General features: G+C 44.2%; 1 protein-coding gene, 2 non-coding genes and 1 pseudogene across 3 annotated transcripts in view; 2 read left to right on the top strand and 2 right to left on the bottom strand.

Moving 5' to 3' along the window:
• Positions 1–4560: 4560 nt before the first annotated feature.
• TRNAP-CGG (transfer RNA proline (anticodon CGG)) lies at positions 4561–4632 on the top strand. The gene has a single exon. It is a non-coding gene; the product is annotated as a tRNA-Pro (tRNA).
• Positions 4633–5289: 657 nt separating this feature from the next.
• TRNAP-AGG (transfer RNA proline (anticodon AGG)) lies at positions 5290–5361 on the bottom strand. The gene has a single exon. It is a non-coding gene; the product is annotated as a tRNA-Pro (tRNA).
• Positions 5362–8365: 3004 nt separating this feature from the next.
• On the bottom strand, positions 8366–13434 carry LOC133041345 (induced myeloid leukemia cell differentiation protein Mcl-1 homolog; annotated as a pseudogene).
• Positions 13435–14096: 662 nt separating this feature from the next.
• Positions 14097–15727, top strand: part of MPZL1 (myelin protein zero like 1) — a 77498-nt gene continuing 75867 nt past the window's right edge. Inside the window, exon 1 of the mRNA XM_061120185.1 lies at positions 14097–14386. Coding sequence (XP_060976168.1) covers positions 14296–14386 — 91 coding nt within the window. The 5' untranslated portion in view covers positions 14097–14295. The remainder of the gene's footprint in view (positions 14387–15727) is intronic.

Consider the following 15727-nt stretch of genomic DNA (forward strand, 5'->3'; position numbering starts at 1 on the left):
CTCCTCCTGGAAAGTTCTGGGCTCTCCATGGGACCTGCAACATCCTGGCACAGTCAAGGAGATGCTATGAGGGAAACAAGATGTAGAAGGAAGAGGTTGAAATGGGCTAGGATTTCTCATGGGGACTCTTGTCAGTAATGACTCTGGCCCTTGATGGTGTAGTTGTATATGAAGTTTTGAAAAAATTATGTGTATTTAGAGAAACCTATAATGTCAGTTGCTTCCCAGGTGGCTCAGATGGTAAAGAGACCCGGGTTCAATCATTGGGTTGGGAAGATCTCCTGCAAAGCACGAGACCCGAGTTCAATCATTGGGTTGGGAAGATCTCCTGGAGAAGGGCATGGCAACCCACTCAAGCGTTCTTGGCTGGAGAATTCCATGGCCAGAGGAGCCTCGCAGTCTACATCCCAGTCTCAGACTGGGACAGGACTGAGCAACTAACACTTTCACTTTCATAATGTCAGTTGGGTTTCCTTAGTGGCTCAGTCAGTTCAGTCGCTCAGTCGTGTCCCACTCTTTGAAACCCCATGGACTGCAGCATGCCAGGCTTCCCTGCCCATCACCAACTCCTGGAGCTTGCTTAAACTCATGTCCATCGAGTAGATGATGCCATCCAATCATTTCATCCTCTGTTGTCCCCTTCTCTTCCTGCCTTCAATCTTTCTCAGCATCAGGATCTTTTGCAATGTGTCAGTTCTTCGAATCAGGTGGCCAAAGTATTGGAGTTTCAGCTTCAGCATCAGTCCTTCCAATGAATATTCAGGACTGATTTCCTTTACGATGGACTGGTTGGATCTCCTTGCAGTTCAAGGGACTCTCAAGAGTCTTCAACACCACGGTTCAAAAGCATCAATTCTTTGGTGCTCAGCTTTCTTTATGGTCCAACTCTCACATCCATACATGACTACTGGAAAAACCTAGATGGACCTTTGTTGGCAAAGTAATGTCTCTGTTTTTTAATACCCTATCTAGGTTTGTCATTGCTTTTCTTCCAAGGAGCAAGCGTCTTTTAATTTCATGGCTGCAGTCACCATCTGCAGTGATTTTGGAGCCCAAGAAAATAAAGTGTGATTGTTTCCCCATCTATTTGCCATGAAGTGATGGGACTGGGTGACATGATCTTTGTTTTTTGAATGCTGAGTTTTAAGCCAGGTTTTTCACTCTCCTCTTTCACTTTCATCATGAGACTTTTTAGTTCTTCTTCCCTTTCTGCCATAAGGGTGGTGCCATCTGCATATCTGAGGCTTTTGATATTTCTCCCTCCAGTCTTGATTCCAGCTTGTGCTTCATCCCAGCCCAGCATTTCACATGATGTACTCTGCAGATAAGTTAAATAAGCAGGGTGACAATATACAGCCTTGACATACTCCTTTCCCAATTTGGAACCAGTCTGTTGTTCTAACTGTTGCTAGAGTCTGTCCGGTTCTAACTGTTGCTTCTTGACCTGCACACAGGTTTCACAGGAGGCAGGTAGGGTGATCTGGTATTCCCATCTCTTTAAGAATTTTCCACAGTTTGTTGTGATCCACACAGTCAAAGGCTTGAGTGTAGTCAATGAAGCAGAAGTAGATGCTTTTTTGGAATTCTCTTGCTTTTTTCTATGATCCAACAGATGTTGGCAATTGGATCTCTGGTTCTTCTGCCTTTTCTAAATCCAGCTTGAACATCTGGAAGTTCTCAGTTCACATACTGTTGAAGTCTAGCTTGAAGGAGTTTGAGCATTACCTTGCTAGTATGTGAAATGATTGCAATTGTGCAGTAATTTGAACATACTTTGGCACTGCACTTCTTTGGGACTGGAATGAAAACGGACCTTTTCCAGTCCTGTGGCCACTGCTGAGTTTTCCAAATTTGCTGGCATATTGAGTGCAGCACTTTCATAGCATCATCTTTCAGGATTTGAAATAGCTCACCTGGAATTCCATCACCTCCACCAGCTCAGTTCGTAGTCATGCTTCCTAAGGTCCACTTGACTTCAGACTCCAGGATGTTTGGCTCTGGGTGAGTAATCACACCATTGTGGTTATCTGGGTCATGAAGATCTTTTTTGTATAGTTCTTCTGTGCATTCTTTCCACCTCTTCCTAATATCTGCTTCCATTGGGTACACACTGTTTCTGTCCTTTATTGTGCCGATCTTTGCATGAAATGTTCCCTTGGTATCTCTAATTTTCTTGAAGAGATTTCTAGTCTTTCACATTCTATTGTTTTCCTCTATTTTTTCATATTGATCACTGAGGAAGGCTTTCTTATCTCTCCTTGCTATTCTTTGGAACTCTGCATTCAAATGGGTATATCTTTCCTTTCCTCCTTTGCCTTTTGCTTCTCTTCTTTTCTCAGCTATTTGTAAGGCCTCCTCAGGCAACTATTTTGCCTTTTTGCATTTCTGTTTTCTTGGGGATGGTTTTGATCACTGCATCCTGTACAATGTTACAAGCCTCTGTCCATAGTTCTTCAAACACTCTACCAGATCTAATCCCTTGAATCTATTTGTCACTTCCACTGCATAATTATAAGGGATTTGATTTAGGTCATACCTGAATGGCTTAGTGGTTTTCCCTATGTTCTTCAAGTCTGAATTTTGCAATAAGGAGTTCATGTTCTGAACCACAGTCAGCTCCCAGTCTTATTTTTGCTGACTGTATAGAGCTTCTCCATCTTCATCTGGAAAGCATATAATCAATCTGATCTCAGTATTGACCATCTGGTGATGTCCATGTGTAGAGTCTTCTCTTTCATTGTTGGAACAGGGTGTTTGCTATGACCTGCACATTCTCTTGGCCAAACTTAATCTTTATCCTGCTTCATTTTGTACTCCAAGGCCAAACTTGCCTGTTACTCCAGGTATCACTTGACTTCCAACTTTTGCATTCTAGTCCCCTATGATGAAAATGACATCTTTTTTTGGTGTTAGTTCTAGAAGGTCTTTAGGTCTTCCTAGAACCGTGCAACTTCAGATTCTTCGGCATTAGTGGTTGGGGATAGACATGGATTACTGTGATATTAAATGGTTTGCCTTGGAAACCAAGATCATTCTGTCACTTTTGAGACTGCATCCAAGTACTGCATTTCAGAGTCTTGTTGGCTGTGATGGCTACTCCATTTTTTCTAAGGGATTCTTGCTCACAGCAGTAGATAAAATGGCCATCTAAATTAAATTTGCCCATTCCTGCCCAGTTTAGTTCACTGATGCCTAAAATGTTGATGTTCACTCTTGCCATCTCTTGTTTGACCACTTTCAATTTACCTCCATTCATGGACCTAACATTCCAGGTTCCTATGCAATATTGTCTTTTATAGCATCAGACTTTACTTCCACCACTAGACACATCCACAGCCCGATGTTGTTTTCGCTTTGATTCAGCCTCTTCATTCCTTCTGGAGCTATTACTCCGCTCTTCTCTAGTAGCATACTGGGCACCTACCGAACTGGGAGGTTCATCTCTCAGTGTCGTATCTTTTTGCCTTTTCATACTGTTCACGGGGCTCTCCAGGCAGGAATGCTGAAGTGGTAATTACCTTGTAGGAAAATCAATACAACACACAGGTTAAAGTAAAAAACAAAACAAACAAAAACAGATGGAATATGGAATCAGATTTGTTCTTCCCTATTACAGAAGGGGATGAAGGGGCGGTGGTGCTAGGTCAAAGGTTCTGCCCACTGCCACTGCCTTCCCTATTCCTCCAGGCTAACAAGGCACCAAACCCTGTCTCCCTTCCTGCCCCTTTCATGATCCTCCCCATCCACCACACCTTCTAAGACTTGCGTAGTTGCTGTGCCTACCACACCGCTTCCTCGCCATGTCGCCTGAAATACCTAACTGCGAAATGAGGTTCGTACGTTAGAGACAGACTGTTACAAATACGCAGTGAGTTCAGTACATGCAAGGTGCGTGATCTCAGAATGAACGTTGGAAAAAAAGTTATCTGTCAATGCGCTCCCCTTTGAGAATTCTTTGCCGCAACACTCCCTTGCAGGGATAAGGTGCATCCTTTCCCATTTCTCGCCAGCTCCTCGAGGTTTTTCCCGCTCCACCCACCCATGGGCGTCGTCGGCAGCCGAGCGTCTTCTGGCGGCCAAGCAGAGGCTTGGAATGCCAAGGAGGCGCGCTGCACACAGCCAAGCGCTCTGAGGCTGGTCTGAGCTGCGAGCGGCGGGACCTACCCGCAAGTAGCGAAACTGGCGTATGGAGACCCTGGGCTGCGAGCGCCTGGCGGAGTCCGAGGCGTCCGCGGGGCCTGCCTGCGCCCTCCTAGCCCGGGCTTCCACCGCCCTGCCGCCCCCGCCTTCCAGGGGCTGTCCTGGCTCGTGGAAGGCGGCTTCCCGGATCTTGTGCTGATGGCCGCAGGCGGCGGCGCAGAGCCCAGGCGCCGGGAGATAAGGCCGACCCCGCCGGGGAAAAATGCACGTCCCTTCCTGGGGCCCCTTTGGGTGGCGAAAAGCGTTTTGACCCCAGACCTGGGAAAGGAGAGGCGATTCTCCAGCTGAGATCACTCAGGTGGTGCAGCCGGAGGTCAGATACGGCTGAAGGAAGGCTGTGGGATGGCTTTTGCCGAGAGCGGCTCGTTGGTCTAGGGGTATGATTCTCGCTTCGGGTGCGAGAGGTCCCGGGTTCAAATCCCGGACGAGCCCAGGCTTTTTCTTGCATAAGCCGTAAAATTTAAAACTTTTTTCCCCCACATAGCTCGTTTAAAGGCTGAAATGAAACTATTCTAGCTCACACCTTGAATATGCTCAAACCTTGATCAAGGCGATCAAGAAGTAAAAGATCAAATGAGATCAATTCATACAATATGTGGTCTTTTTCGTCTGAGGGCAAGATATGCAAATACTTGTACCATTTTGAAACACACGTGCTCGGAAAAGAGACATGCCTCGTGCGGACCCCGGGGCAGCCCCGGAACACTCCGAGCGTGAGCGGGCGCACGGAGGGTCGGCGGGCCCGGGAGAGCGGGCGCGCAGTCCGCCTCCCACAGTCTCCGTGCAGGCGGACGAGCGCGGGCGTGAGCAGATTTAGGTCGCACTTGTAGGCACCGGAGATGCCCAACAAACGTGCTCGACTCTGAAACTGGCAGAAATGGGGATGAGTCTTTTCAGAGCATCACATTGCTCTCAAACTTGCTACGTTTTCCTGTTATGTCTTTTAATGGTATTTGAACTTAAAGTGTGCTATAAGTTCAAAAGGTCTCAATTTTGTATTTTTCGCCAACATGTATTTATTACATTTATAGATCTAAAGTTAATTTCTTTAGAAATGGATTTAATTCAAAGCGGGGGGGGGGAAAAGGAGGGCTCGTCCGGGATTTGAACCCGGGACCTCTCGCACCCTAAGCGAGAATCATACCCCTAGACCAACGAGCCGCCGTTCTTGCAGTCTTCCTGCCACCGTAAAGGCAGGAAGAATTGCTGACTTCCGCATCTCTAAGTGGTTGTTTACTGTTATGTGTTTATATTCTTCAGCTGTTTTGCGCTTCAGTGTAAACGGATTTTCTTCTTCTCTTGATCTTTGAAAATCAGTGACACAGAAGAAAACAACGGTGTCACTATCAGTGGAATATTTATAATTTTATTTATATTTATGGCTGATAAATTGCAGTGAGTGTGTGGCAATTTCCCTGTGGCAGGTAGATTCCAGATTCTCTTCCCTACTGAGTTCTGGATGTTGCACTTTCCAATAGTAGTAAAATCGTCCGTTTCTTGCGTACACCTTTTATCCTAGTGTTCAAAGCACCATCTTTCCAGCCTTGAGTATTGCCATCTATGCGGGTGTTTTGTTTTTTGTTTTTTTGCATTTGAATAAAATATTTATTTTCTTCTTCTCAGGCAAAACAGGAAGTTAGGGAAACACACTACATTTTATAGCCCACATTAGTTTGTTGGTCCTAACTCTTCTTGGCACAACTGTCAACAGCATTAGCTGTTTTAACCAGATCCAAGGTGTTCACCCCCAACAGAATGTATATAGACAACACTAAAGGACTACAGGATTTTCCCTGAGAGAAGCACCAGGCAGAACTTGTTGAGAGCCATCTTTCCAAGCAGCCCCTCCCTTTCCGTTGTGGAGTATTTGCCAGCACTAAGGCAGCTAGTCAGCACTTACAACATATGCCCCTTCTCCCTACAGAGGCACTCACCTTGCCCCAAAGCACTTGGACTCCCTAAACCCTTATCACAAGCTGCTGACCAAAATATCAATTTTACCCTATCACAAGCTGCTGACCAAAATATCAATTTTAGATCCTCCTTTACATTTCAGCACTCACACCTAGTAAAGTGAAGACGGGGCCCCTAAATTTCATCAATTTACATCTCTGTGCTTATTTCCACAACTGGCTATGGGGAGACAGGCCTTTCAGTCGCCTTAACTAGATCTTAAGATTAATTAACTACATAAGGTGATTTTAGGTCCTTAGAGCTAGACATGATATAAATAAGTGGTTTCTGATCAACAATGATAAATACACAGATAAAAAAATAGCTCTAGCTAGATGACCTTAAGGCTTAGAGATGGGCAGGCAGAGCAATTGTTCCCTTATTACATTCTTAGTCATTTTATTCATGTCTATTTTCGTCTGGAGTCCACAAACTAAAGATCACATTCAGAGGCTGAAGTTTTCAAATGATCCTGGTTCCACTATAGTTTTCTTCGGCTTACTAGTAACTTTTATATAACTTTGAGGCTTAACAGAACCCATCAATTTTAAGTGAGCATATTCAAATGCAAAGGTACCTAGAGAAAAATCACCTAAGAGTTGTCCCCTTCTCTGAAATCCCCTAAGGGGACTTTTGAAAATTTCTCCCCAGAGTTAAGCAACAACCAATGAGACACTAGTACAAGAAGGGACTCTTCTCACCTCATGACTGTTACTGTCAACATCCACTGTACTGCCATCTCCTAAGATAAAATTCAAAAATGAGGAAGGTCGGTGGACTCCATGGGCAGTCACTTAGGTTCCTAATGCCAAAAAATAAAAGGGCTAGTAAGAGTTCAGGAATGGCAAGGTAAATTTGTAGGGACTAATATAAATATGTGTAGAGGGAACAGAATAAGCAGCAAATATTTTAAGGAAGGATAGGAAATAAACAGTAAGGTAGATAAAACATCACGTCTGAAACCTATAGAGACGCCAATGTAAAAATCTGAAACAAAGTTCAAGAATCATTAATAAAAATGAAATAAGTATTTGTTTTATTCACAGGCCAGGCTTAGACCTGTGTTTAACAAGCAAGCCTAATAATAGCACCATGGATAGACTATAGCTTGCTTTGCCAAGCCATTATTGTACAATTTATTAAGCAAATAAGGGTCAAGTTTCTATCATCCACCTGATGAGATTCTTGAGGCCATGAGCAGAGTCTTGTCTGATAACAAGTCCCATTTGGAACAACTGAAAATCTTTTAGCAAAAGCTTTGAAGATGAGCTCATGAACTCAGTTTAAATTGCACCAGTTAAATTAGGTCAAATGGAAGGAACTCAAAATAAGTAGTTGCCCAATCAGAGCCCATCATCTGAAAGTCATCAGCCAGTGTGCTCCGCCCCCCAAAATAAATCTTAAAACCTTGACTCAATTATTGAAAACCCAGGTGTAACAAAGTGAAAGGATTAACTTCCATTAATTTCTCAGTCCCAGGTTAAAAAAAAAAAACAAGAAAAACCCCAAACAGCATTTTAAGAAATACTTACCCAAATCAAGATAGGAAAATTAAAGCCTGCATAGTTATCAGAATTGTTGTACTACACCAGGTTGCATACAATCACATCAGCTGGTTCTGTATACAATCTAGTATTAACTAGAACAAAGATTAGAATAGAAAAGCTGTAAGAAACAGGTTCCTAACTATAGAAGCTGTAAATTTAAGGGTATGGAAAAATGAAAGTAAAATTTTGTTTTATCTCCTTTTTGATTAATACTACTCTGCAAAAATATAAACAATTTTTACAGACCAATGCAACTTTTTCAAAACTCAACATTCCAAATTTGTGATTCTATTCCAACTTTCAGTATTCTTGGCCATGACATTAGGCAAATAAGAATCGCTCAAACCCAGCCAAAGCAGAACAGGTATAAACATCCTGAGCATTTGGTCTATTGAAGAATCACACCTGGGAAAGCTAACTACAGAGGAAAAAGCTTCCCTTCACACTCTGCGGTACAATACTGAGGCTTCTTGCCATAGTTCTATTACTTGTGGCTTAAAATCAATTTTACATACGCCACTGGCATTGTTAGTTCTTCTATTTTAACACTATAGAAGTTTATGAATTCAGTGGGCGTATCTATGACTAGCCTGTCCACTGGCCAATTTCCTGTTCTAGGTAAAATCTCTCCCCTCTAGCATCTTCACTAAAACTAAAATGTCCATCTCCACAGCTTCCCAAAGTTTGCCTGTTGCTGAAACGGAACTCAGCTTCTTTCAGAGACTGACTCTTCAAGCGAGATTACTTTGCTCATGTATTTATTCCTGTTAGCCACAATCTTCCTGTCACTTGGTTTTATCCATTGTTAGATGATGGCCTGCACAGCGTGATGTCCAACTTCACAGATATGTGTGAGTTCACAGAGGTGATTTTGGTGGCTGTTTTGGTGGCTGAAGAGTCAATTATTGCACTTAAAAGGCTATCTTATTAGATATGCCAAACCTCCCACTCCGGCAACACCTGCAAAAGCCAACAGCACGTTTCTGATGCCGCCTTCTAGGTCCTCTACATGGAAGAACTCCACAAACCCATCCCAGCCTCTTTGTTTGACTATCCAGTCTCGTTTTGACCTTAGGAGAACATCTGTGATGCTTTCTGCTAGTGGTTCCATGCAGCTTTCTCGATTTATACTCTTCAAGTGTTTGGCCACATAGGTACCAAAAGAAATAAGAGTCACAATCTTGCCCCAATTTGTTACTCCGTCACTGAAAACATGAACCATCACTCGAGACAAAGATTTGACATCGTCTTCGTTTTTGATGTCCAGTTTCCGAAGCATGCCTTGGAAACTCGTCTTGTGGTTGCGCTGCACCCCATCCCCGACTCGTCGCAGGGTCTCCAACGCCCTCCGGCTGGTGGCCTCAGACCCACCCAGGGGCTTCGCGTCCTTGGCGCCGGTTACCTGCTCCCGGAGGTACTGAGAGAGAATCTCCAGGGACTGCCGATATAACTCGTCCTCCTCCTTCTCTGCTGGAGCCTGGACTGTTGTTACTGGCTTCTCCGACCAACAAAGGTAAAGGCCGGACGGCAGGCCGCTTCCCGAGAGGGTCTGACTCGCACCCGTCCAGCTCCTCTTCGGCGACATGAAGGCGCGGAGATCGGGGATTCCATCTCTTCAGGCCCATCTATGTGTTTTTACTCGATCTGTTTTCTTCAGCTGGAAAATCTGTTTCTCATTCTCTCCGTTGACCTTCTCAGAAAGAAATCCTTTAACAAATTAAAAACCAATTGTGTGTGGTATATAACTGGGTTGCAGTCTTATCTCTTCTAATCATTACTTGTTAGAGGACATCAACATTAACAGCAATACTGAATTCTACTGTATAACTGGCAAACAATTGTTATAATTGGTGTCCAATCGTCCCAGTATCTTTAAGGCATGGATTCTTAACTATATTTTATTTATTTTTAATTTTTCCCCCAAACAATATTTTACCTATTTATTACTGAGCCACATGGACCTCTCCTGAGGAAACACCAAGAGTCAAACATTCTGTTTCTCCCATGAGCTGTTCAGACAGCAGTGAGTTCTCACTACTGTGATTCAAGTAAGGTGCAAGTGACCTTGCCATAGCATAAATGAGTGCCAATTGGTATATGAGGCTCTTTAGAGACCCAACTTGGGTCTTCTCCAGCGTCTTTTCTTGGACTTATACCTGATTTTATTACCAGTTTTCATTCGAATCAATTGGGGAATGGAACAATTCTGCTTTTGTTTCTTGATCAGAAATTGCTTGATCTTCAAATTCTTGTGAAAAGACATGGGGAGGAGTAAATTCAACCACACAGAGGAAAATGGAGAAGAGAAAAGAGTGTCTTTACTATATTTTAAATTCTTAAATACTTAGTATTGAGGCTTATGCTGGCAAAGCTGGTGCTCAATGACTAATTGCTGAATGAATGCAATATGTTCCAAATCCCTTAAAACTACAAATTTTGGTACTTGGACAATCAGTATTTGTGAATTGCAACTCTAACAAATAACGAACCAGATAGAAAACTACAAGTAGACAGAGTGACTATCCTAAATAGGCCTATTTATTTTATTTCATGTACCATTCATTCAGTTTATTCATTCGATTGCTCATTCATTCAAACATTTAGAGATTGCTCATTCGTTCAAACATTCAAACATTGTTAACGACACTCAAGTTGTTAACTTTCTACTTTTGGTTTGATGTGAGTAAATTATAGTTCTGGGGTTCTAACATTCAGACCCCACCGTTTGTTTTATTTGAAAAAGTCCTAACTTGAGTCTTCAGTTCTTCTTAGGTCCCAAGACAAGGAGGATAAGAATACCCTTTAAAAATATTCATTAGTTCTAGATGCCGGCAGAGTTTATTCATTAGAACCTAACTGGAAAAAAAAAATGTGCCCTGGACACTTAAGTTTCTATTTCTCCTGGAAATGAGGAAACTACAAAATATAACTCATTAGGTAAAATAATGTAATCACTTCCATTTTCTGGGAACCTCCATCTCCACAGTTACCAAGAGGTCTGTTTTTATGTTCAGCTTTCCCGCTTGAACTTATTATTAAGTTATTATCATTTTAGGGCTTTTATTTTTCCTATTTCTTCTTCTCTAGTGATTGCAAGGGTTTGTCTTCTATTCTGCAAGTGCCACTAGACATTTCCTTCCCAACAATGATACAGGAAGACTGACAGTAACAAAACTCAGGATATCAGTTGCCCAACTCACAGTAAGAAATGTTTCTATCCCAGCAAGAGGAATGCCTGTGATATCTCTCCAGAGCACATCTTTCCCTCATAGGTGAAGCAGAAGTTGTATTGGGTGAAGCACCCTCATAGGTGAAGCATAGGTTGTATTGGGGTACAGGGAGACAGAGAGCCTTGAGGAACATTTTTCCTGGCCACAGTGAATGAAGAAGCCTGGTGACACATCCCTCTCCTCCACAGTAGACCCTAAAGACCCCGTTACCGTGTTCTCCCAACTTGTGCCTCTGTGCCCAGGGGCACCAGAGGCACTAGAACTCGGATTTTCAGATTTTCAACACTTTCCCAGGAAAATGCAATCCCTTTCCTGGATTGAGACGTCTCTGTAGAAATGTTAATGAAACTGATTTAGCTCCAGATAAATCTTTCTCAGTGTGGCCTGGATTCATCTTTGACTCTATCTGATATCCATCGAATCTCAGTACTCCTGGAATGGCTTGCTATCACCACCCACAGATCACAGCATTCCAATCTTCCTCTGGCAACAGATTTTAAAATACAAGGAGGGAGAGAATACCACTGAGAGTACAGGAATTGGAAGAGAACTCTACTACAATCACAAAGATGTTGGAAATTTTGGTGCCTGACACTGTCTTTTCTACTTCTCCCATTAATTCCTGCTCTAGAAAATTCTGCCCATATATATTTGCTAGCACTAGCTGCTCCTGAGTGCCTCTTATCTGATCTCTATTAAGAGAAGACTTAAAGCCCTGAGATGTTTCCAAGGCCAACCCTCCTATTGCACTTATTATATACTACATGGAGCGGGAAGTCTCAGAGGCCAATGGATCTGTATATAGATAACTATTATCAGACAAGACTCTGCTCATGGTTTTCCTTCTTATTGACTTTGTAGGCAAAATTCTCCCCAAGAAGTCCACTCCTTTCAGAGGTAACACAGCCCATTAAAAAGACTTTGCTCATCTGATGGAAAGTCTTCAATTGATTCTGACTGTATGCCTGGACTGACTGAGCTGAGAAGAGGGGTTTCCAGGAGGAAGAAGCAGGTATCTAAGGAGGAGGAGGTTTGTTAAGTGAGACTCTCAAGTGCACAATAGTGATTGAAAATCCAAAGATTGGTTTCTTTTCCATTTACTATCTCTACAGAAGGATCCGAAACTAGAATGCAAGAACTATGGCTAAAACAACCTCACATGACTTTTTGTTTGTAACTTCTCTCGATTAATTTAATAAACATTCATTCATCTATTCACTCAGCAAATATTTATAATCTACTTATGATCTGATATTGGTTTTTTTGTGGAAACACTTTGCCACCCTTGCAAGTTCTGATTTCATGGTAGCCTCTCCTGTTGATTCCTTGGGCTCCAGACCTACATGTCTAACTGCCTTCTAATTGACCATCTGGGTTTTCTCAGAAGTTTCAGCTGTGTTTAAAGCCCAGTTTATTAGCCTTCCTCACAGACCAGGTTCTCTTTCTGTTTTTGTTTGTTTGTTTGTTTCGGTGGGATTTTTTTCCTTTATATATAGTATATATATATTTTTATTGTGGTATAGTTGACTTCAACTATACTTTGAAGTATAATTCTCTCTTTCCCCTCTTTCCCTCACTTCCCTGAAGTTCCAAATCACAAAGGATTAACCCACTGATCCTTGCACTTGCTTTCTTATTTCTGAGTTCGCTTTTCCTGTTTCTCTCTGGTAAAAATTTATCCAGCCTATAAAATCCACTTCAAATGCTATTTCCTCAATGCATCTTTTCTGGACACCTCGTGGGCCATTGGTTCTCAGAAGAGGAAATTATCTGTATCGAAGTACGTCACGGGCAGCAGAGAAGCTTTTAACATGAAATGTATCTTTGAGGATCACTGTCCCTGTTGGCCTTATATTTCTTCTTGATTCGACCTTCTCTTTAAGCACTGAAAAAAAAATTTAGTTCAGTACTTGCTTGCTACACTGACTGGTAGACTCTGTGCTTCTTGAGAGTAAAGCCTGGGTATTCTACATCTACAGCACATAGTAGGTGCTCACTTAATGCATTGTAGTCTTTCCATCATATGGCATTCCAAAAACACTTCATGAGGATCTTGCTGACAGAGAAATAAGGTGAAATGGTGTTTTCTTGCTTGTTTAGTTTTCTCTCACTGGGACTAAGGTAATTGCTATCAGTCTGCCATACTGCAAGGCTAGCAGGCTAAAACAGCAAAAATATCAGGAAGGCTGTTCATAAGATTGACTTGAGACAAAACCCTGAAATGAGGGGCTGCAGGGGAGTGCTCCTATCCTGCTCTTCTCCCCCCTCTCATCCTAACTGTCTAATACTTGTTTCCTTCTCTCACACTACAGGCCTCCCACCTGGATTCTTCCTTTTCTTCCTACACCCTCATTTTTCTTGTGCTCCTGCCCTTCCGTTTTCTCCCCATTGTAGGGTGTTCTCATAAGGACCCTTTCAAACGAACTTTCCAGAATTTTGGGGCAACCAGTAAGTGGCAGACACTGCTTTGGACCAAGCTAACCAACTGGAACCGGCTCAGGCATGGCACTTCAGTCAGGAGGGGGAACTTGCCAATTTTTGATAAATCGAGGGACATTTACAAGGGCAAAACCCCATCCACACGTGCTCCAGGTAGCAGGAGAGAATTCCCAGTTCCCAACGCTTCTTAGCCGAAAGTGGGGGAGGGAGGGTTCCTTAGAGGAGAGTCAGACAAGATGGAGACTTCTTTTTAAGCTATTAGATTTCTCAATTTGCACATAAATTATCTGAATCCAGGCAAAATAGACGATATAGGGCAAGGGGGTAAATGTGTTCTATCTGGACGACTGAATCAGAAGTCTCTCCCCATCTCATTCCTTTTTTTTTATTAATTGTGTAAACGAACTGCTGCTTTTTCTCTAGGTGAGGCTCAGAGAAACCGAGAAGAGCAGAAACGGAGGCGAAGACAATGAAGAGATCCGGGGGGGCTGGACGCTCAGAGACGCAGAGGAGACGCGCCTGGCCAGAGAAGACGGGCGAACAGCCACGCAGGCAAGCAGGCAGGGACCGGGCTCGGCGGCGGTCGCCTCGGACGGCCAGGGACCTCCACCGCTGGCAGCAGGAGCCCTGGGTGGGACCGCGATGGCGGGGCCCCGCCTGGAGAGAGGGAATGATGGACAGTCGGTGCCTTCCAATCGCGTCCTTCAGAGTGTGCGGGGCAGGCCAATGAGCTGACGGCTGCGGCCGGCGCGGGGCCCGGGCCCTGGCACAGTGCTGGCAGGCTGTGGCTGGGGCCGCGAGCGGGGACCGCGGCGTGGAGGTGCTCGCTGATACCGGCGACGACGAGTCCAGAGCCCTCGGCCAGGAGCCTAGCTAACTGCAGTGGGGACCCGGGCCCAGGGCCGCGAAGCTGTGGCGGGAGGACGATGGCAGCGCCCGCCGGAGCCGGAGCACTGATTGCATCCCCAGACCGCCGGCGCTGTCTGTGGTCGGTGCTGGCGGCGGCGCTCGGGCTCTGTGAGTGATGCCGGGGCCAGAGCGGGGGCGGCGGGACCTGGTGGCCGGCCTGGCGCTTGCGGGGCACAGGGGTGGGGACGGGGCGCGGCCTGCTTGCCCTGGGGCCCGGAGAACTGAGCTGGCGGGCGGGGAGCGCGGGCCCCGCAACCGGCTGGAGAGGCGCGGAGCCTCTTTCTTCTTCCTGGATCCCTGCGTGTAGAGGAGGCGGGAAGAATTCCCTACTTTGATCTTTCTGGGGGGCCGTCTGGGCAGCGGGCCCGGCGGGCGGCCGCCTGGTGCCTTCGCTGAGTCGCCCCCCCCTTCTCCGCTTGGTGACTCTGGGTCGCCCAGGCCCGGCTGGGATTCCGGTTCAGGAACCCGGGCTTCTGGCATTCTCCACCTTTGGGAGCCGGCGGAAGGTTGCAGGGTTTTCTTCTGTGGGGCCTTTGTTGGTTTGTTTCCCTGTTGAACGACTTTTGTTTTGCCTTGTTGGTTCCATTTCCAGTGCTCTCCAACCCATTTTTAAGTCTCGGAGATGAAAGGGCCCCAGAGTTTCGTATGTCTTAATCTCTGTAACCGGCAGAGCACCAAGAAGAAATTAGCATTACTTCTGGGTTAGGGTGCAAAGAGCTGAAATACCACTGGAATGACTGGCTTAACAGAGTTTCATGAAATCCGTAATTCCAGACATAGTCACCATAGTTTGACAAGACATAGGATATTAAAAGGCACATCTGTCTTTATTTAAAAAAAAAAAAAATCCACATTTTTTCCTTTGCCAGATATCATAAGTGAGATATAAGGTTAAAAACCTCAGGCTGGATTTACTGAATTGGATGAATTGTTTTATGGACATCTGCAGTGGTGTCTGCCATAGAACGTTTTTGTGTATTGTTGCTCAAAGCAGTGAACTTGTTGCTGTCTCAGAATGTGGTTAAGTTATGGTAATAAAGAGAGGCAGCTCCTAAGAAACTGTGGAGATTTGTTCATTTCTTTGTTTTGCAAAAATATCAGTTGCATCACAGTATCTGAACATGAAAAACTCAATAATAACTTTCACAGAAAAGCCCTGTAATGTAATTTTTGGAGCCAGGAAAAATATTTAATGAATGACTTCAGGAGCTATAAAGTATAAATGTAAAAATCCCTTCACTCTCCGTGGTTGGTAGGTGAAGATATACTTTGTATATATAAGACAATCCATTCTGTATAAATGTCTCTTCTGAAAGGGGAGTGGGGGAAGGTTAGGAGCATTTGGTGGTGGTGGTGGTGATGGTAATATTCATGTTTTAGTGAACAAGTAGAAAATAGCTTAAAACTAATGTGTATCAGAAATCTTGTTTGTTCAGACAGAATTATTAT

This window comes from Dama dama, chromosome 20, assembly GCF_033118175.1.
Source record: "Dama dama isolate Ldn47 chromosome 20, ASM3311817v1, whole genome shotgun sequence".
NCBI lineage: Eukaryota > Metazoa > Chordata > Mammalia > Artiodactyla > Cervidae > Dama > Dama dama.